Source organism: Lithobates pipiens, unplaced genomic scaffold (assembly GCF_037356315.1).
Source record: "Lithobates pipiens isolate NorthernLeopardFrog02 unplaced genomic scaffold, aLitPip1_a1.2 Scaffold_18, whole genome shotgun sequence".
NCBI lineage: Eukaryota > Metazoa > Chordata > Amphibia > Anura > Ranidae > Lithobates > Lithobates pipiens.
This window is the reverse complement of record NW_027507758.1, coordinates 654,755,948-654,779,649: the sequence shown is the minus strand read 5'-3', so window position 1 is coordinate 654,779,649 and position 23,702 is coordinate 654,755,948. Positions and strand designations below refer to the sequence as shown.

General features: G+C 48.9%; 1 protein-coding gene across 4 annotated transcripts in view; it reads right to left on the bottom strand.

The window, feature by feature from the left end:
• Positions 1-23,702, bottom strand: part of BABAM2 (BRISC and BRCA1 A complex member 2) — a 344,474-nt gene that overhangs the window by 228,382 nt on the left and 92,390 nt on the right. For all 4 annotated transcript variants that reach the window (XM_077489430.1, XM_077489427.1, XM_077489429.1 and 1 more), the window contains exon 6: positions 17,253-17,327. In XM_077489430.1, the coding sequence (XP_077345556.1) occupies positions 17,253-17,327 (75 nt within the window). The remainder of the gene's footprint in view (positions 1-17,252; positions 17,328-23,702) is intronic.

The following is a 23,702-nucleotide window of genomic DNA, read 5'->3' as shown; positions in this document are numbered from 1 at the left end:
CCGGACGACAACCAGCTCCCAACCACAGGAAGACATCTACTCGACCACTACAATTAGATTGCGCCTTGATTAACGCCAGGTCTGCAGTCAAACATAGACTGGAAGTACACAACTTCATCATCAAGAACAATGTAGACTAGAGGTCGACCGATATGGGTTTTTCTCTGGCCGATGCCGATGCCGATATTTAGAAATCGGGGCGGCCGATGGCCGATATATGATGCCGATTTTTGCAGCCGATTTTTGTGGCCGATTTTTTTTATTTTTCCTTCATTAAATCTAACAGTTTAGGCGGCTGTGGAGGAGGTGGGGATACAGAGAGGCGGCTGTGGAGGTGGGGGGGTACAGAGAGGCTGCTGTGGAGGTGGGGGGCTACAGAGAGGCTGCTGTGGAGGAGGGGGGGTACAGAGAGGCGACTGTGGAGGAGGGGGGTACAGAGAGGAGACTGTGGAGGAGGGGGGTACAGAGGCGACTGTGGAGGAGGGGGGGTACAGAGAGGCGACTGTGGAGGAGGGGGGGTACAGAGAGGCGACTGTGGAGGAGGGGGGGTACAGAGAGGCGACTGTGGAGGGGGGGTACAGAGAGGCGACTGTGGAGGGGGGGTACAGAGAGGCGACTGTGGAGGGGGGGTACAGAGAGGCGACTGTGGAGGGGGGGTACAGAGAGGCGACTGTGGAGGGGGGGTACAGAGAGGCGACTGTGGAGGGGGGGTACAGAGAGGCGACTGTGGAGGGGGGGTACAGAGAGGCGACTGTGGAGGGGGGGTACAGAGAGGCGACTGTGGAGGGGGGTACAGAGAGGCGACTGTGGAGGGGGGGTACTGAGAGGCGACTGTGGAGGGGGGTACAGAGAGGCGACTGTGGAGGGGGGTACAGAGAGGCGACTGTGGAGGGGGGTACAGAGAGGCGACTGTGGAGGGGGGGTACAGAGAGGCGACTGTGGAGGGGGGGTACAGAGAGGCGACTGTGGAGGGGGGGTACAGAGAGGCGACTGTGGAGGGGGGGTACAGAGAGGCGACTGTGGAGGGGGGGTACAGAGAGGCGACTGTGGAGGGGGGGTACAGAAAGGCGACTGTGGAGGGGGGGTACAGAAAGGCGACTGTGGAGGGGGGGTACAGAAAGGCGACTGTGGAGGGGGGGGTACAGAAAGGTGACTGTGGAGGGGGGTACTGAGAGGTGAATGTAGAGGGGTGGTATATAGAGGTGACTGTGGAGGAGGATCATCCATTTTCTAAATGGCAGGTTTCACTTTAAAAGGATATTAATTTATACAGTAGCATACTCCATTTTTTTGACTCACCGTGCATACAAGCTGGCATCTATCTGTATGCACGTGACCCAATAGCATGCACCTAGCCCTGATGAGCTGACCAGCCAATCACAGTGAGATAGAAACAGGCTCCGCCTCCGCAGGGAAGGAAGAGGATCTTAGCTAGTGCTGGCTACGATCTCCTGCGGAGGCTTGTGATATGTTAATGATGTTCCTCTGCTACTGCCTGGGGAAGGGAGGGGCGGGGCAGTGCAGTGCCAGTGAAACTTTCTCCTTCCACCCTATAGTGGCCAGCCGCACGGGTGAAGGATGGAGGATCAATTGTACATGCTGCTGCAGCGGGGACACAGGTCTGTACTGCAGGCGGCCGGGTATAGTGTTACCCGCAAATCGGCGTGGTATGCACAATAATCGGCCGATGCCGATTTCTTAAAAACGGCCAAATATATATATCGGTCGACCTCTAATGTAGACTGCCTCTTCATCACCGAAAGCTGGTTAACCTCTGACTGCAACACCATCCTCACCGAATTGGTGCCGGAAAACTACAGGATCCTAACCGAACACCGGATAGGGAAAAAAGGAGGAGGCCTAGCAGTGATCTTTAAAGGTCACCTGGATCTCACTAAACCATCATCTCAGAACCCAGTGCCTTTTATGGAAACCCTGACGCTACATTTTCAACCAACACCCCATGACACCACTCATATTCTACTGTGCTACAGACCACCGGGACCAAAGTCCAATCTTCTTTCACCCCTCACGGAATCCTTTGCAATGCACACCCTAAAATTCAAAAATTTCCTGGCACTCGGAGATTTCAACCTTTGGGCAAACGAGCCTAAAGACCCCATCGCGACTGCCTGCATCAATCAACTAGAAGAACTGGGTCTACAGCAACTGATAAAGACTCCCACGCATGGGTCAGGACACACCCTGGACCTCATTTTCAAACAGAACATTGACGTCAACATACTCGACAACATAACTCTGCCATGGACGGATCACCACGCCATCAAATTCAAAATCGCTACCAACATCACCAACGCAAAACGGAAACCTGTAACAACGCACTGGACCAGATCGCATAAAAAACTGTACTCCGAAGCCTTCAAAACCACTCTGTCCAAAAAAATATCTACAATAACCTTAAACCACTCTACGGAGGAAACACTCAACTCCCTGAACAAGGCATTACTGCAATCAGCAGACTCGGTAGCACCAAAACGCAGGGCTCTCATCAGGAAGAAAAATGCTGGATGGTTTAATAGCTCCCTCTTCGTACTAAAGCAAGAACGCAGAAGAGCGGAAAGAACATGGAGAAGAAATCCCACCGAGGAAAACCTATTTAACTACAAAGGTCTGACAGAGAATTATCGGAAAGCAATCTTCAAAGCCAAAAAGGACCACTTCTTATATACAATCTCAACGGCCGCAAACCAACCACGGGAACTGTTTAAACTGGTTAATCAATCAATGAATCCGGTGTGCCTAGAACCCCCAGAAAGCGAATCCCAGGATTACTGTGACAAACTGTCGGATTTTTTCATCGATAAAGTCAAAACCATCAGGGAAACAATTTGTCAGAAGAAAACATCCAACCTCAGCCAGCAAATACATAAAGAGGATGTCCGCACCAACATACCGCAACCGCCAAAATTTTCACTATCCCCAATTACCGTAGACACCGCAAAAAACATCATTAATAAACTGCGTGACAGTACCTCACCTATTGACATCATCCCCACAAAACTACTGAAAGAATGCTCCGACATCGTGGCTCCAACCATAACCCACCTCATAAACCGATCATTCCACGAAGGGATTGTTCCCAGCATCCTCAAACAAGGCATCGTCAAACCTCTACTCAAGAAACCAAACCTGGACCCTCAGGATCCAAACAACCGTAGGCCAATTACAAGTCTCAACACCATTTCTAAGATCATGGAGAAAGCTGTAGTACATCAGCTACAACTTCACCTGGATACTCACAAACTCCTGGACCCGCTGCAATCAGGCTTCCGCCCGGGTCATGGAACAGAAACAGCTCTCCTCAAGATTTGGGATGACGCCCTCGAAGCGGCAGATGACGGAGAGCCGTGTCTCCTCGTACTGCTAGACCTCAGTGCAGCGTTTGATACAGTAGATCACAATACTCTACTCGTCCGCCTCACAGAAGTAGCCGGAGTCCAAGACATAGATCTCCATTGGTTCGCGTCTTTCCTAGGAAATCGGTCACAGACAGTGAAACTAGGAAAATTCCTCTCCGAAACTCGGGCAGTCACCTGCGGAGTCCCTCAAGGCTCTCCGTTGTCACCCGTTCTCTTCAACATTTACATTCGCCCACTCCTTCAAATCATCAGATGCTCAGATCTCTGCTTCCACTCTTACGCTGACGACACGCAACTTTATTTCCGGATCAATGGAAAAAAAGATCACCAACAACAACTTGAAAACTGCCTCAAATCAATAGAGGACTGGATGACCACCAACTCCCTCCAGCTGAACCAATCAAAGACAGAGCTTCTTATCTTACACCCAAATCATAAGCCCGCAACCAAAACCTCCTGGTCTCCACCAACCGTCTTTGGGCAGACTATCTCCCCAAAGACCAAAGCCAAGAGTCTCGGGGTTATTTTAGACGCACAAATGTCAATGGATGCGCAAATAGGATCTGTAGTCAGTGGATCTCACCATCTGCTGCGCATGCTTCGCAGACTCATCCCTTTTATCCCAAAGAATGACAAAGCAGTGGTAGTTGGAACAATCATTAATTCACGACTGGACTACGCAAACTCGCTTTACATAGGATTACCACAATATCAACTTGTGCGATTACAACTGATCCAAAACACGGCGGCAAGGCTGATAACAGGAAAAAAACCCTGGGAATCCATTTCTCCTTCACTGAGGAGCTTACATTGGCTAACCGTAAAAAATCGGATCAGGTTCAAGACCCTTTGCCTCACCCACAAATGCGTGCCTAGAGAAGCTCCGCAATACCTAATGGAGAAAATAAATCATTACACACCAAACCGCAGTCTTCGATCAGCCAACAAAAACCTCCTCCTCGTGCCCAAAGCCCGGTATAAATCCAAGGGGGATCGGAGATTCGCTGTCCAAGGGCCTCGGCTATGGAATGCTCTACCAATCAACATCCGCCTGGAAGAAAATCACCTGGCTTTTAGGAAAAAACTCAAGACCTTCCTCTTTTAGCAGATGATCAAAGCTCGCCACAGCGCCTAGAGGCGATTCAGTTCGCATTGTGCGCTATATAAGTATTTCATTCATTCATTCATTCATAAGATCATTACACATCAAGAGCAAATCCCTGTTCCTCCACCAATATGGCAACCTTCACACAGAAACACAGTGAATCTAAGACTCTGGTTGAATGCCCTTACCAGAATTGGAGTGAGATTTGGTGATGTCACTATTGTGCTGATCTCTGTTCTCTTTGCTGGAGGGGAAACTGTACCCGAGGACCTGCAGTGCAAGAATCTCCTTGCTTCTACGGTATCCATTCTGGCGATATCTGCACCCTCAATGTCTCATGTTGCTTTTTGATCAGAATTCCACCAGCCATTAGATCACTAATCACCAGGAGCAAATCCCACCTCCCCCATCAATATGGCTGCCCCTACAAAGGAAACTGTGCATATATGGCACTGCTATCTCTGACTAAATGCCTCACCAGAATTGGAGGGAGATTTGGTGATTTCACAACGTTACTGCTCACGCTTATCCTTGATGGAGGGGAAGCTGTACCCGAGGACATGCAGTGCAAAGATCTCCCTGCTTCTACTTCATCCATTCTGTGGATATCTGTTCCCTCAATATCTCATGTTGCTTCTTGATCATAACACCACCAGTCGTCAGATCACTAGTCATCAGGAGCAAACCCCTGCTCCTCCACAAAGAAACAGTGCAAATAAGGCACTGCTACCTCCGACTTCTACTCTCACCAGATTTGGAGTGAGATTTGGTAATGTCACTATGTTTCTGCTCACTGTTCTTTTTGCTGGAGGGGAAGCTGTACCTGAGGACCGGCAGTGCAAGGATCTCCCCTGCTTCATTCATTCTGAGGATCTTTGCTCCTTCAATATCTCCTGTTGCTTTTGGTACATATCACCACCAGTCATAAGATCATAAGACATCAAGAGCAAATCCCTGTTCCTCCACCAATATGGCCACCTTCACACAGAAACACAGTGAATCTAAGACTCTGGTTGAATGCCCTTACCAGAATTGGAGTCAGATTTGGTGATGTCACTATTGTGCTGCTTGTTCTTATCCTTGCTGGAGAGGAAGCTGTATCCAAGGACCTGCAGTGCAAGGATCTCCCTGCTTCTGTGTCACAACACTTCCTTAAATTAAATTTCGCTAAATCCGAGCCAATATTCCCCCCTGACTGTGCCCCCCTCCAGGACTTTTCCATCAAAATCAACAATGAAACCATCAGTCCCTCCCCTCACACCAGGGAACTAGGTGTAATCCTAGATGCTGACCTGTCCTTTCAGCCTCAAATACAATTGTTGTCAAAAGCGTGTGGACTTCAACTCTGTAACATCTCTAAAATTCGCCCCTTTTTAACCAATGAAACCACCAAGCTCCTCATTCATTCCCTTGTTATCTCTCGCTTTGAGTATTGACACTCCCTTCTCATTGGCCTGCCTCTCCATAGGCTCCTCCCCTCTTCAATCTATCATGAATGCAGTTGCCAGCCTCATCTACCTTATCAACCGCTCAGTGTCCGCCACTTCTCTTTTCAATCCCTCCACTGGCTCCCAAACGCCCAGCAAATGAAATTCAAAACACTAACCACAACATACAAAGCAATTCACAAGTCCACCCCGAGCTACATCACCAATCTTGTCTCCAAAGATCACCAAAACCGCCCTCTCCGCTCTTCTCAAGACCTTCTGCTCTCAAGTTCCCTTGTCTCCTCCTCTCACGCTCGTCTCCAGGATTTCTCCAGAGCCTCTCCAATCCTTTGGAGCTCTCTACCTCAATCTGTCCGGCTTTTGAAGTCCTTACTCTAGCCATTGTCTTCAAATAGACCAGAAAGGTGCAAAAAGTATCCTTCTCCACCAAAGTGTCTATTTGAAGACAATGGATAGAGTAAGGACTTCTTTGAAGCAGATTCTATCACGCAATTTATATCAGGCTCAATAAACAACGCCTAATTTTTAGACAATAGTCTGTGGTCTTTATATGACAAAAACGGTTAACAATGATCACGCGGTGGCTCTTTTTGAAGCTATAGGAATACTAAAGTCAGACATAGATCATGTTATAGATGTGGTAATATCCCTGATGAAGAAGTGAATTGTAATCATACTTTGAAACGCGTTGGGAGTTATCCATCCATAATCTACAGGGTGGAAAGCCAGATCTCAAATAGGGGGATAGAACTTTGTACACTACACTATTTTAAATGTGTTACATGACATGCTAAACCAAGTCTATGTTATGACTGTACTACATCTTTCTTTACAATTTTTAAATGACAACATTTTTTTTCAATAAAATGATTTTATAATTAATATCACGTTTTGATTGCCTTATAAATCCCGCCTAATGAGGACATGTTTTAAACATTTCACATTGGGATGGTGGCTATTACATTCACAATCCTTTGAGTCTATATAATTAAACCCTATTAGATTGTAAGCTCTTATGCGCAAGGCCCTCTTAACAGTCTTGTATTTTACTATACTGTAACTGTATTGTCTCCCTTTTTTTTGTAAAGTGCTGCGTAAACTGTTGGCGCTATATAAATCCTGTATAATAATAAAAATACTTCATCCATCCTGAGATCTGTGCTCCCTCAATATCTCCTCTTGCTTCTTGATCAAAACTCCACCAGTCATCAGATCACTAATCATCAGGAGAAAATCCCTGCTCCTCCACCAATACGGCCAGGAATTCCTTGCACTGCAGGTCCTCCAGTACAGCTTCCTCTCCAGCAAGGAGAACAGTGAGCAGCACAGAAACACAGTGCAGAACAAGGGATGGGAAATGTCAGGGTTGGGCTCAGCCCTTCCTTCTCTGAGCTGGCCGCTCAACTGTTGGCTAATTGCCAGCTCCTATCTCTCCACAGTTACTTCATCTAGGCAGCTGGCATCCAAAGAGCGGTGGCGGGGCCCGGCATCCAGGCATCGGCGGTGATCAGGCATCTACCAGCGGCTCTTCTCCTCCTCGCTTTCGCTGTGCGCCTCCTCCCTGTCAGGCCTAGGCCCAGCTCTTCCTTCTATGAGCTGGCCGCTCAGCTGTTGCCTAACTGCCAGCTTCTATCTCTCCACAGTTACTCAGCTGTTGATGATCCTGCTCGTCAGTCCTGACTACTTAAGCCGTCCAGCCCAGAGGATCTCTGCCTTCGCCTTAGTCAACATCACAGAGACGATCTCCTGAATTCCTGTTAAAAGACTTGCTTGGCTCACATCCCCTCTGGCTCCAGATCCAGCTTGCTGTTTTACTACGCTTATCTCCGGCTCCCTGAGGTTTGGCTTTTCTGACTATCCGTTCCGGTTTCTGAACTCTGGCTAAGTTTTGACTACGTTTGTTCCATTTGCTTTTATTATTAAATAAGTGAAATTTAACTGTACTCTCAGTCTGATTTCATGGTTCCTGACAGTAAGTCAGCAATGGGGAACAGATCAGCTGCATGGAGACCACAGACAATGTTGGTGACCAGTCATTTGTCCTCTGCTTGGTACTAGATTTCACAGCACAGGTCCTCTTTAAGAAGTCCACAGATTATTTCACTTGCAGTAGGTAAAACCGTATATCAGTATTAGAACGAGAACTGTGTATTTAGCCGCTTGCCCACTCTTACACTTTAAAAAATAAACAAGGTCCTAATTAGCGATGCCATCCTCTCATCTCTCTCAGTTTCGGCAATTAATGACATATTTCCGATGCTAAGAGAGGCACCGGCGGTGCACGCTGCCGCTAGATTGAATGTGAATCACACACAGATCGCGGCCAGTTCCTCTCGCTGACGAAACTCATTACAGGAGGCTGCCAGAGCCGTAAAAGATAAAGTCGATTAATTAAAAACAAAAACAAAATTTTCCGGTGTCTTTGACGCACATAATTAAGATGTCACTGCCATGGAATTAAACTGACGGCTTTAATCTGGAGCTCGGGTACCTTCAACAACCGCTTGAGTACTCTTCTGTAGTCTGGCAAAGAGGAACGGTTTAATAAGAGATGGAGGGTGCAAAGAAAGGACAGATGTTACGTGAGTAAGAATGACCCGCTTTACAGGCCACACCCACTGCCATTAAGAAAACAAAATTCTCTAAAATTTAAAGTGTATGTAAAAAAACAAAACAAAAAAAAACGTAGTACATTTCCAAAGCAAAAGCACTGCAAGCACAAAAATCTCTCATGATCTGCCCGAAATCCAGTGAACTTCCTGTAGTGAGCTGCCTCTGCTGCATTGAAATCCCAAGCAGCCATTCCTGCTGGACTACAGAACTCCTCCTATTTATGCACCTCTCTGCATTTGTACATTCATGTCTTACCTCGACAAACAATGCTGCTACCCTCATTTCCAAGAGCCTGATCACATACACAGTGCAGAGAAAGGCCTATTGGGAGATGTAGTTCTGGGGTGGGGAGGCAGGGGAGAGGTGGGCCTACCTAAGGCACCCTGTTCAACCTCCTCAGAGTAGCTGTCCCAGCAAGACCAGCAGCTGATTCTTGCTACAAGACAAACGTAAAAGAATCAAAAATTAAATGCTGGGAATTGCTTTTGACAGGAGAGGGGTGCATTTCAGTAATGCTTATACCTATCCTCCATCAAGACTGACCAATGTTCGAAGGCCTCTTATCAAGCAGCCCGATTATATTTGTAAAAGTTGCAGGTGAGCACATGCAAAATGATAGAGTGAGATCACCTGAAGGTGGAAAAAGAGTTGTGATGGAACGTCTTCCCTCGGTGTGGTCAAGGCCCCTCTGACCTTGTGATGGAATGTCTTCTCTCGGTGTGGTCAAGGCCCCTTCTGCTTTGTGATGGAACGTATTCCCTTGGTGTGGTCAGGACCCCTTCTACTTTGTGATGGAACGTGTTCCCTTGATGTGGTCAGAGCCCCTTCTGCTTTGTGATGGAACGTATTCCCTTGGTGTGGTCAGGAACCCTTCTACTTTGTGATGGAACGTATTCCCTTGGTGTGTTTAGGAACCCTTCTACTTTGTGATGCAATGTCTACCCTTGGTGTGGTCAGAGCCCCCTCTTACTTTGTGGTGGAACGTGTTCCCTTAGTGTGGTCAGGGCCCCTTCTGCTTTGTGTTGGAACGTATTCCCTTGGTGTGGTCAGGAACCCTTCTACTTTGTGATGCAACGTCTACCCTTGGTGTGGTCAGGGCCCCTCCTGTTATGTGATGGAACGTCTTCCCTTGGTGTGGTCAAGTCCCCTCTTACTTTGTGATGGAACGTGTTCCCTTGGTGTGGTCAGAGCCCCCTTCTGCTTTGTGATGGAACGTATTCCCTTGGTGTGGTCAGGAATCCTTCTACTTTGTGATGCAACGTCTACCCTTGGTGTGGTCAGGGCCCCTCCTGTTATGTGATGGAACGTCTTCCCTCGGTGTGGTCAAGGCCCCTCTTACTTTGTGATGGAACATGTTCCCTTGGTGTGGTCAGAGGCCCCTTCTGCTTTGTGATGGAACGTATTTCCCTTGGTGTGGTCAGAGCCCCCCCCTTACTTTGTGATGGAACGTGTTCCCTTGGCATGGTCAGAGCCCCTTCTGCTTTGTGATGGAACGTCTTCCCTTGGTGTGGTCAGGACCCCTTCTGCTATGTGATGGAACGTCTTCCCTTGGCATGGTCAAGCTCCCTCCTGCTTTGTGCTGGACCTTATTCCCTTGGTGTGTTTAGGACCCCTCCGACTTTGTGATGGAACTTCTTCCCTGGTGTGGTCAGAGCCTCTTCTACTTTGTGACAAAATGTCTTCCATTGGTGTGTTTAGGGCCCCTCCTGCTTTGTGATGGAACATCTTCTCTTGGTGGAGTAAAGCTCCCTTCTGCATTGTGATGGACCACCCCCCACCCCCTTTGTGGCTATAATGTCCTCCACTCGTCTGGGAAGCCTCTCCACAAGATTTTGGAGGGTGTCTGTAGGAATATGTACCTATTTGTGAGAACAGGTACTGACACGTGCAAGCTGGGTCAGGTTGGATGAGACAACTTGCCGTGCATGTCAGGCTCCATGTTGGGCACCAAAAAAAAAGACCTGGCTTGTGTGTCTGGCCTCACGTTGGGCACCAAAAAAAGAGCCAACTTGTGTGTCAAGCCTCACGTTGGGCACTTAAAAAAGAGCCAACTTGTGTGTCTGGCCTCACGTTGGGCACCAAAAAAGAGCCAACTTGTGAGTCTGGCCTCACGTTGGGCACCAAAAAAGAGCCAACTTGTGTGTCTGGCCTCACGTTGGGCACCAAAAAAGAGCCAACTTGTGTGTCAAGCCTCACGTTGGGCACTTAAAAAAAGACCTGGTTTGCAGGCAGACATTCCAGTTCACCCCAAAAGTCATCAGCAGGGTTGAGGTTTAGGGCTTTCTATAGGACACTTCAGTTTCTCCTACCGTCTGCACCATGAGTGCTCAACTTGCGGCCCTCCAGCTATCGCAGAACTACATCCAGTCCTATGAGACACTGCAAGTTGCTGACAGTTATAAGCATGACTCAGAAAGGCAGAGGCGTGTTGGGACTTGTAGTTCCACAACAGCTGGAGGGCCACAGGTTGAGCACCCATGGTCTACACCAAACTGGTCACACCTCGTCTTTATGGAGCTGGCTTTGTACACAGGGGACAGTCATGGTGGAACAGAAAAGGGTCTTCACCAAACTGTTACCACAAGGTTGGCAAGAGCACAATAGTCTACAATATCTTTGTATGATGGAGTATTACCAGAACCCTTTACTGGGAAAACAGGAATTTAATCACTTGGAGGGGGTCCAAATACTCTTGGCCATATACTCTGCCTATATATATATCTACATCTACTGTATATCTGTTGATCCATCCAACACACATCATTTCCTGATTTTCGAAGGAATACAAAAATACTTTGCCTGAAGTATTTCCTAAATCTTCTCCTAAAGTTCTTATAACATGAGTCAAACATTCCTTTATCTTATCTTGCCTTCATTATAGAAGACATTCGACTTTAATGAAGACATATGTTCTCCATCTTCAACCGCAATCGGCCAGCACCAGGCAGACATATGCTTGGCTGTACCGTAGATGAGCCTTTCCCACAACCTGTAGAGTGTACAGGGATGCTGAGCAGAAGATCTGGATACACGACGGGGCGGAATTCCCGAAGAGGAGACAACAAACCGCTGATAAAGGACGGCCTGGTGCTGCCAGGAGAGGAGACTGCGGGTGAAAAGGAGGGAAATTCATTCTGCTTTAGCATAACGTCTAGACGAAAACGAATTCGGCAGCCTGCCGCAAACCAAAGTCATCTGCAGCCCAGACCCCGAGGATGGAGAACTCGGCTCCTAGCTCTGCTGATCTATGGCGGAGAAGACTGGCGCATATTACGGAAACCTGGCTCTGCAGTGTGATATTTAACATGTTACATCGAGCAGGTCTGTAACTAAGTGCACCCCCCCCCCCCCCACCTTCTACCCAATGGAGGAGAGTCCTGAAACCCGGAGATTTTCTTTTAGAGGCGCTCGTGAGAAAAGTGAAGGTAGAAGAACGCCGGCCAGAATCTGGGCAATTTATCATCTATTCTGAATAAACGAACAAGAAAAAAAAAGAAGAAATAAAAAGCCGTAACACTCAAACATGAGAGATTTTCCTGGAAATGGTCCACCATTGTAAATGGACGTGTCATGTGATGCAGCAGATTTTGCATACGTCTGGTTTACGTGCCAAAGGATTTGTCTTGTTATCCAGGCAGGGCCGTTTTTAAGGCAGGGAAAAAGGGGCAGTTGCCCTGGGCCCCGTCATTGTTGTGGGGCCCAAAGCAGCTGCCTCATACTTGCCAACTATCCTGGTTTAAATTCCCTTGTTCCTTGAGGTTTTAGTCCCGTGCTGTGTCCCAATGTCTCAGCGTGAAGTGCTGCTACTAATGCTGCCCAGCTCTGCCCTATTGTTGTGTACAGATGACTCACCTGCAGACCCTGTGTTTACATGTAAATTACCGGCATTCATATGTGAAGAGCGGTGGCCGGTGGTATTGATATGTATGTATCTTGCCCCCCCCCCCCTGAGGTCATATCCACAGTAATTTTTAGCAGCCAATCATCAAGCAGAAATCATGTGCTGTAACCTTTAGCAACTAGTCAGTGAGCGGTAGTGATACACTGTAACCTCTAGCAACCAGTCAGTGAGCGGTAGTGATACACTGTAACCTCTAGCAACCAGTCAGTGAGTGGTAGTGATACACTGTAACCTCTAGCAACCATTCAGTGAGCGGTAGTGATACACTGTAACCTCTAGCAACCAGTCAGTGAGCGGTAGTGATACACTGTAACCTCTAGCAACCAGTCAGTGAGCGGTAGTGATACACTGTAACTTCTAGCAACCAGTCAGTGAGCGGTAATGATACACTGTAACCTCTGACAACCAATTGCAATAGCTGCCTGGTCTGATTCAGCAAACTGATTTTTAGTCTAGCTGCTATTTATTGTATGTCTCAGAGAAGGTGGAGAGTGAAACTGCATGGGGGGGCCCTAAAAAAAAGTTTTGCCCAGGGTCCAATCAATATTAAAGAGGGCCCTGTATCCAGGCATCCCTGCCAGATAGTCCCGAGCTTAAGTCCAACCCTCCGGCCCTTCCTTTAGTCTTGCACAGGTGTCTCGGCTCCTCTCCCGGGCTGAAACCGCTTCCTCTGACTTCACCGCACACTGTGAGCTTCTCGCATTGTGAATTAGAAGCTGCAGTACGTCAGATAGAACCCCACCTCATTTCCTGGCTGGAGGACCATCCAGCATTGTCTAGTGCAAACTACGGCCCTCCAGCTGTTGAGGAACTACACGCCCCATGAGGCATTGTAAAACTCTGACATCCACAGACATGACCGGGCATGATGGGAATTGTAGTTCCTGAACAACTGGAGGGCCGCAGTTTGGAGAACCTTGATCTAGTGCTTTCCTCCCCTGGCTGGCTGTCTCTGGCCCCACCCCTTTCATTCAATAAGGCTTCCGGTTCCATTAACCACTTAAGGACCGCCTCCTGCACATGTACGTCGGCAGAATGGCACGGCTGGGCACAATCCCGTACCTGTACGTTGCTTTTTAAGTGCCCAGCCATGGGTCAGGAGCGCGCCGCCGCTGCGCTCCCGACCCAGTCCTGAGCTCCGTGATCGTGGCCGTGGGACCAGCGGACCCGATCGCCACTGGTGTCCCTCGATCGCGTCACAGAGCTGAAGAAAGAGGAGAGGTCTGTGTAAACAAACCTCTCCCCCGTGCTTCCTAATGAGCCCGTCACCGATCGTCTGTTCCCTGTTATAGGGAAAGACGATCAGTGACATCACATGCCAGGCCACGCCCCCTACAATAAAAAAAACACATAACGTCACACATAACGCACACACTGCCCCCTAGTGGTTAACTCCTTCACTGCCAGTGTCATTTACACAGGAATCACTGCATTTGTATAGCACCGATTGCTGTATAAATGACAATAGTCCCAAAAATGTGTCAAAAATGTCCGATGTGTCCGCCATAATGTCGCAGTCACAATAAAAATCGCTGATCGCCGCCATTACTAGTAAAAAAAAAAATATTAGCAAAAATAAAATGCTATAAAACTATCCCCTATTTTGTAAACGCTATAACTTTAGCGCAAACCAATCAATAAATCACTAATTGCGATTTTTTTTTTACCAAAAATATGTAGAAGAATACGTATCGGCCTAAACTGAATAAAACATTTTTTTATATATATTTTTTGGGGATATTTATTATAGCAAAAAGTAAAAAATATTGCATTTTTTTCTAAATTGTCGCTCTATTTTTGTTTATAGCGCAAAAAATAAAAACCGCAGAGGTGATCAAATTCCACCAAAATAAAGCTCTATTTGTGGGAAAAAAAGGACGTCAATTTTGTTTGAGAGCCACGTCGCACGACCGCGCAATTGTCAGTTAAAACTACGCAGTGCCAAATCGCAAAAAGGGGCTTGGTCCTTTGGCTGCAAATTGGTCCGGGGCTTAAGTGGTTAAAGTCGCATGACGAGTCACAGCCCATTGATTTCAATGGCACTCGCTCCAATCTATGCGACTTTGAAAATCAGTGACTTTAAAAAAGTGCCTGCAATACTTTGATGCAACTTTGATCCAGAGAGTGTATAACTGGATCAAAGCTGCACTCCAAAGTCACGCGGCTCTGGGGACGCAACAGTGGAAACCTGAGCTGGTCTGACACACACCCATCAAGGCATTTGGATATTTGTATAGCTCCACCCAGGAGCCCGCCCACTACTTACATCAGGAATGAGGGCTCAATAGGAGTATTGAGGGAGGATGCTGGGATTTTTTTTTATTACTTTGTATCTCTCTATCTCCTGTCTGATCAATGTTTATAAACAATGTTACTTTGTATCTCTCTCACTCGTCTGATCAATGTTTATAAACAATGTTACTTTGTATCTCTCTCACCCGTCTGATCAATGTTTATAAACAATGGGGGTTGATTTACTAAAGGCAAATCCACTTTGCACTACAAGTGCACTTGGAGGTGCAGTCCCTGTAGATCTGAGGGATAGCTCTGAAATGAGGGGAAGTTCTGCTGATTTTATCATCCAATCACATGCAAACAAAAAAGCTGTTTTTTATTTTCCTTGCATGTCCCCCTCAGATCTACAGTGACCGCACTCCCAAGTGCAAAGTGGATTTGCCTTTAGTAAATAAATCCCCAATGTTACTTTGTATCTCTCTATCTCCCCTCTGATCAGTGTTTATAAACAATGTTACTTTGGGGGGTTTGGGATACAGAAGTGAGGAGAGAGGGGGTTTGGGGAGTGGAGGTAAGCAGGGGAGGCGGGTTTAGGGTACAGAAGTGAGCAGAGAGGGGGGTTGGGGTACAAAGGTGAGCATAGAGGGGGGTTTCAGGTACAGAAGTGAGCAGAGAGGGGGGTTTGGGGTACAGAAGTGAGCGGGTTTGGGGTGTGGAGGAAAGCAGGGGAAGGGGTTTGGGGTAAAGGGATGAGCATTGAGGGGGTTTGAGGTGTGGAGGTGAGGGGGGTTTAGGGTACAGAAGTGAGCAGAGAGGGGGGTTTGGGGTACAGAGGTGAGCAGAGAGGGGGTTTGGGGTACAGGAATGAGCATTGAGGGGGTTTGAGGTGTGAAGGTGAGCAGGGGAGGGGGGTTTAGGGTAAAGAGGTGAGCATTGGGGGGGGGGGGGGTTTGGGGAGTGGAGGTAAGCAGAGAGGGGGGTTTGGGGTACAGAAGTGAGCAGAGAGGGGGATTTAGGGTACGGAAGTGAGCAGAGAGGGGGGTTTGGGGTACAGAGGTGAGCAGAGAGGGGGGTTTGGGGAGTGGAGGTAAGCAGGGGAAGGGGTTTGGGGAGTGGAGGTAAGCAGGGGAAGGGGTTTGGGGTACAGAGGTAAGCAGAGAGGGGGGTTTGGGGTACAGAGGTGAGCAGAGAGGCTGGTTGGGGTACAGAGGTAAGCAGAGAGGGGGGTTTGGGGTACAGAGGTAAGCAGAGAGGGGGGTTTGGGGTACAGCGGTAAGCAGAGAGGGGGGTTTGGGGTACAGAGGTAAGCAGAGAGGGGGGTTTGGGGTACAGAGGTAAGCAGAGAGGGGGGTTTGGGGTACAGAGGTGAGCAGAGAGGGGGGTTTGTGGTACAGAGGTGAGCAGAGAGGCGGGTTGGGGTACAGAGGTAAGCAGAGAGGGGGGTTTGGGGTACAGAGGTGAGCAGAGAGGGGGGTTTGGGGTACAGAGGTGAGCATTTGGGGGTTTGGGGAGTGGAGGTAAGCAGGGGAAGGGGTTTGGGGTACAGAGGTGAGCAGAGAGGGGTGTTTGGGGAGTGGAGTTAAGCAGGGGAAGGGGTTTGGGCTACAGGGATGAGCATTGAGGGGGTTTGAGGTGAGGATGTGAGATGGGGAGGGGGGTTTAGTGTACAGAAGTGAGCAGAGAGGGGGGTTTGGTGTACAGGGATGAGCACTGACGGGGTCTGGGGAGTGGAGGTGAGGAGGGGAGGGGGGTTTAGGGTACAGGTATGAGCAGAGAGGGGGTCTGGGGGGTGGAGGTGAGGAGGGGAGGGGGGTTTAGGGTACAGGTATGAGCAGAGAGGGGGTCTGGGGGGTGGAGGTGAGGAGGGGAGGGGGGTTTAGGGTACAGGGATGAGCAGAGAGGGATTGGGGTGCAGAGGTTAGAGGGGAATGTGATTTTGCAGCCGATTCATTTGAAAGGTCTGGAAATCGCACTGAAATACAGAAAACGTGCTGCATGCACGACTTTTAATAAAACACGCCGGACCAAACCGAAAGGTACTGCAATATTAAGCAGTTTGGTGCCTTGAAACGCGCTGCATATGCGATCTGCATTGGGGTGCTGTGTGCGCCCCACATTGGAGTATTTCTCATAACACCGAGTAATGCGCTCTTATGGCGGGTTATACAGGATATTCCATTTGGCTTCAGATAAAGCCTTCTGTGTGACCGGTCCTCATCTACACAGTTTATACAAAGGACCGCATGATGTGCAGTCTAGCCGGACGGACGTTTGCTCACGTGTGCAGAAGCATTGGACAAGCGGGGAGGAGGAGGCCATGTGTCCTGATTTAACCCTGTAAATGCTTCCCCAACATTTCCCAATCACGTGCATTGCATATAAACTCGCATGGGTTGCATTAGCTGAATCAAGATCTGTACCCCGACTAGGGGCCCCCGGGTCACACCGGGTCACACCGGGTCAGAACAGCAGCAGTGATCCGTCCCGGATTCTAGTTGCACATCCTATGCTCCCTGATTGGTCCCCTCTGGTGCAGAATCAATGTAATAAATACCGCGGTCAGACTTTACCTTGAGCAGGTAGATGGGAATATTACTGAAGTCCACTGGCAGCTTCACCAGGAAGCGGGCGGAGAATTCCCCGGTCTGAAAAAAACAGGAAAGAAAAAAATAAATCACAAAACAGGCCGAGAATTATCACCGAACATATCAGGGACTCCCGCTACAAATTATAGCCCATTACCAGTCCTTCCCTATTGTCATAACTCTTTACTTCCTCGTGTTCTGAATTTCCCTGTCCCTGTATTTAAATATCATCTCCAGGATCCCTTTTGTTTTGTTTAAACAGAAGTGCCAGAAAATATAAAAAACAAAACAGAAAAAAACAACAAAAATGCAGCTCGGGCCACAATACTCACCTTCAATCTGGAGCTGGCCCTCACAGTACCTCCTTTCTGTCAGAAGATGTCCTCGGTCTTGCAATTTGAATGGTGCCCACCATCCCTTACATCTGGAACACTGAGGACATAACGTGAGTGTGGGGAGGGGGAGGGGGAGGGGAGGAGTGTGGGGAGGGGTTGGGAGGGAGGAGGGGAAGGGGAGGGTCGGGAGGGGGAGGGGCAATCACTCTGGTGCCCTCCCCTGCATTTACTTTGTAATGGTGCAGAAATCAATGTGAACGTCATGTGACATGTGAGGTGATCTTCACACCTGACTACTTTGGAAAAGGTGAGTAAAAAACATAAAAATGTTATATATATATAAAATGGAAGAGACCTCAGAGCTTCGATCTCACCATACACGTTACAATCTGACTGTACAATCTCCTTTAGATATACCCAAACAATGAACATATTATTATAATACAGGATTTATATAATGTGGACAAAGACTCAGCCAAGCTCCACCGCACAATTGTAAAGTAATGAGCTGGATATCGGCGCTCAGGCTAGTTGTGAACATCAAAAGAGCAAGAAATGCCGGCAGCACGATTGCTTCTTCTTACAAATGTTTATTTGGCACCAACAGCAGTGCTGCATCAACAGTGCCAACACGTTTCGGCCGGAGCCTTCTGCATAGCGATAAGGAAGGCTCTGGACGAAACGCGTTAGCGCTATTGATGCAGCACTGCTGTTGGTGCCAAACAAAGATTTGCAAGAAGACGCAATCGTGTTGCCGGCATTTTTTGCCATTAGGATTTACAGCCGTGCTCATAAGTTTACACACCCGGCAGGATTTATGATTTCTTGGCCATTTTTCAGAGAATATGACTAACACAAAAACTTTTCTCTCTCTCATGGTCAGTGATTGGCTGAAGCCATTTATTATCAATCATCTGTGTTTACTCTTCTTATATCATAGTGACAACAGAAACTCCCCAAATGCCCCCCGATCAAAAGTTTACATACCCCAGCTCTTAAAGCTGAGGGCCACCCAAAAAATAATAATATTAAAAACCAGCAGGTATACATACTGCCCACACACTACGCACACACTGTACACACTCTGCCCACACACACTGCCCAAACACACTGTACACACACACACTGCCCACACACTGTACACACACACCACACACTGTACACACACACCACACACTGCACACACACACTGCACACACACACTGCACACACACACTGCACACACACACTGCACACACACACTGCACACACACACTGTACACACACACTGTACACACACACACTGCCCACACACTGTACACACACACACTGCCCAAACACACTGTACACACACACACTGCCCACACACTGTACACACACACCACACACTGTACACACACACCACACACTGCACACACACACTGCACACACACACTGCACACACACACTGCACACACACACTGCACACACACACTGCACACACACACTGCACACACACACTGTACACACACACTGCACACACACACTGTACACACACACTGTACACACACACTGTACACACACACTGTACACACATACTGTACACACACACCACACACTGTACACACACACACACACACTGTACACACTCTGCCCACACACACACTGCCCACACACTGTACACACACACCACACACTGTACACACACACCACACACTGTACACACACACACTGCACACACACTGTACACACACACCACACACTGTACACACACACTGTACACACACTGTACACACACACCACACACACACACACACTGTACACACACACACACACACTGTACACACACACTGTACACACACACTGTACACACACACTGTACACACACACTGTACACACACACCACACACTGTACACACACACACACTGTACACACTCTGCCCACACACACACTGCCCACACACTGTACACACACACCACACACTGTACACACACACCACACACTGTACACACACACACTGCACACACACTGTACACACACACCACACACTGTACACACACACTGTACACACACACACTGTACACACACACCACACACTGTACACACACACTGTACACACACACACTGTACACACACACCACACACTGTACACACACACACACACACACTGTACACACACACACACACACACTGTACACACACTGCAGGTGCTGGCTTTTAATAAATCGGACACCTACCTGTTCCCATCAGCTGTCGGGTGCTGCCACTACCACTATTGCCGGTAAGGGTACCCAGATCACATAGTCGAGTAAAACTTGATATATGTAAGGTTAAGACCCAGTAGGGGATCGAAACCGCATCCTGTATAGCTCGACGCGTTTCATAGAAAATTTCCACTAAGGAGCGGGTGCTAAGCAGATGTTTAAGGGCAGATACAACCTATGGGAATCCGGGGCGACCCCCGTCCATTAGGGGCACCAGGGTGCTGCCCCCTCCCTCCAGGCTACCCCCAATGGATAGAGTCATGCATAGCATGAATCAATCCACGGCCACCGCAGTCCCCTACCCTAATCAGGCATCTGGCCCCTTTTAGGACGCGGGGCGCCTGAATTACAATGGCCGTTTTTTATTTAAGCACCTGATTATAGCCATAGGCTCTAATAGACTTCAATATAGGGTGGGCTCGGGTTACAGAGGATGCGTCCAGAGCCCACCCAGGTGTGCGGCAACAGCCAACACTGATCCTCCTCCCGGCCAATCGGGAAGTGGGTCCGATACCTGTCAACCGATTGGCTGAAAGGACAGGTGATCCTATTGGACCCCTAGGAGGAGGGGAGCGTCAGAAACCATAAAATCAGGCCGAGACAGAAGTACAGGTAAATCACACTTGTTTAATAATATAAGTAAAATAGAGCAAAAGTAGTCAAAACTTAGCCAGAGTACAGAAACCTGAAACAGATAGTCAGCCAAGCCAGAAGTCAGGGATCAATGTAGTGGAACAGCAAGCAGGATCTAAAGCCAGAAGGGATGTCAGCCAAGAAAGTCTTTAAACAGGAACAGAGGAGATAGTCTATGTGATGTTGACCAAGGTGATGGCAGAGATGCTCTGGGCTGGACGGCTTAAGTAGGCAGGACTGACGAGCAGGATCATCAGCAGCTTAGTAACTGTGGAGAGATAGGAGCTGGCAATTAGGCGACAGCTGAGTGGCCAGCTCAGAGAAGGAAGAGCTGGGCCTAGTCCTGACAGGGAGGAGGCGCACAGCGAAAGTGAGGAGGAGAAGAGCCACTGGTCGATGCCCGATCACTGTCAATGCCTGGATGCCAGGCCCCGCCACCGCTCTTTGGATGCCCGCAGCCTAGATGGGGTAAATGCCCGTGGACCGACCAGCGGGTGTTCAGATTTTTGCTGCCCCCCTCCCCCCAACAAAAAAAGCACCAGCTGCTACTGTGCGGGATTATGAAGCAGAAGGGCTGCCAAGGATGTCTGGCCCGGGAGCTGAGGTCACAGAGGTCCATGGGAACATCGGATGCACAACGGGGCCCCCTCCCAAACAAGCGAAAAACACCAAAAGTTAATGAAGCTGAATATCGACTTCCAAGAAAATATACCCCAAGGTGAATGACAGATAAGGGCCAAAGATACAGGCGTCAAAAGTTTCCCGGGCGAGTGTGGGAGCAGACAGCCCTAGAACATCATTTAAACACAGATGGTATAAGAAGCTGGTTGGTGAAGGTATGGAGCCCCAGATGTAGATGGACAGCTGTGCTTTACTAAGGACAGCCCCAGGTAGGATGTCAGTATGGCATTCACACATAGAGACCAATATCAGTTAGAAAATGTTCCTGATCCCAGCGCTCATCTATACGAGACACTAAACAGGTCATGCACAGTAGGCGGCCGCTATAAAAATAAATCAAACATGTAAAATATGCAAAAAAAAAAAAGACATAAAATAGTTTTGGCATTAGCAGCGCCCTTGCAGAGTACGGCACACCGCGTGCCAAAATAGTTCAATATATAATACACGTTCAGAGTTCATAGAGCTAAAAGATGTGACACGACTCCCTTCAGATGTGATAATAGGACACGCAGGATCTTTAAGTTCTGTCACCACCACGTGACCACCTGACCACGTGACCACGTGACCACATCACCACCTGACCACATGACCACCTCGCTCCTCTGGTAATGAACTCACCACCATGAAGGATACGGTGAGCCTTGTATCTCCAATCGCCTTTGTCAGCAAATATTCACTCAAAGTGATGGATCCTCATCAGAGCTCAATACCGGGAGACATGGAAAAAATGGGGAACAAACTACATAGTGCAATCCTGTGAATTTTATCCCAAACTCCCCCCACTATAATCCTCTGGTGCGTGCTTCATGAGACCGGCCAATCACAGCTGTCACAGCATGAGGAGAGGAAAGCTGGTAACCGGCAATCCTGACTGGTGACATGAACACAGATAATCAGTGCCCATCAGTGCCGCCCCTCAGTACAGCCCTATCAGTGCCCATCAGTGCAGCCCATCAGTGCACCTCAGTGCAGCCCATCAGTGCACCTCAGTGCAGCCCTATCAGTGCCCCTCAGTGCAGCCCTATCAGTGCCCCTCAGTGCAGCCCTATCAGTGCCCCTCAGTGCAGCCCTATCAGTGCCCCTCAGTGCAGCCCTATCAGTGCACCTCAGTACAGCCCTATCAGTGCACCTCAGTACAGCCCTATCAGTGCCCCTTAGTAAAGCCCTATCAGTGCCTCTCAGTACAGCCCATTAGTGCCACCCACCTCAGTGCAGTCCATCAGTGCACCTCAGTGCAGCCCTATCAGTGCACCTCAGTGCAGCCCTATCAGTGCACCTCAGTGCAGCCCTATCAGTGCACCTCAGTGCAGCCCTATCAGTGCACCTCAGTGCAGCCCATCAGTGCCCCTCAGTGTAGCCCATCAGTGCCCCTCAGTGTAGCCCATCAGTGCCCCTCAGTGTAGCCCATCAGTGCCCCTCAGTGCAGCCCATCAGTGCCCCTCAGTGCAGCCCATCAGTGCCCCTCAGCGCAGCCCATCGCAGCCCATCAGTGCACCTCAGCGCAGCCCATCAGTGCACCTCAGCGCAGCCCATCAGTGCACCTCAGCGCAGCCCATCAGTGCACCTCAGCGCAGCCCATCCGTGCACCTCAGCGCAACCCATCCGTGCACCTCAGCGCAACCCATCCGTGCACCTCAGCGCAACCCATCAGTGCCCCTCAGTACAGCCCATCAGTGCCCCTCAGAACAGCCCATCAGTGCTCCTCAGTACAGCCCATCAATTCCCCTCAGTACAGCCCTATCAGTGCACCCCTATCAGTGCCCCTCAGTGCAGCCCTATCAGTGCCCCTCAGTGCAGCCCTATCAGTGCCCCTCAGTGCAGCCCTATCAGTGCCCCTCAGTGCAGCCCTATCAGTGCCCCTCAGTGCAGCCCTATCAGTGCCACTCAGTGCAGCCCTATCAGTGCCACTCAGTGCAGCCCTATCAGTGCCACTCAGTGCAGCCCTATCAGTGCCACTCAGTGCAGCCCTATCAGTGCCACTCAGTACAGCCCATCACTGCACCTCAGTACAGCCCATCAGTGCAGCTCTATCAGTGCCCCTCAGTGCAGCCCTATCATTTAGCAACAAATAAAAACTGCAGATATGATCAAATACCACCAAAAGAAATCTCCATTTGTGGGGAAAAAAGTCAACAATTTTATTCGGGTACAGCATCGCATGGTCTGGTCATGAAGGGGGGGGGGGGAGGGGAGGGGGTAAATGTTCAAGTGGTTAAGAAATCGCTCGATTCCTCCACCAACTCAGTCAGGGTAGATGGGGGGAGGGGGTTCCCTCCCTTGGAGCTTTTACATTCTGACAGCAGGAGCCTTCTTTACCAGCACAATACACTGATCACTGCTGCCGGCTATAGCCACTGCCACCGATCGAACACAAAAAGCCAGACAGGCTAGTTGACCTGAAGGCAACAAAGCGATCAAATTCAGTACAACCAGCCTACCTATCGATGGATCAAAATTCAGGCGGTTCAGCAGGAATTCCGCTCTGTCTAGGGCCCGCTTTAGACCTACAATTATTAAACAGACATGACAATATCTCTGATTGGCCTTGTCCTGCAATTGT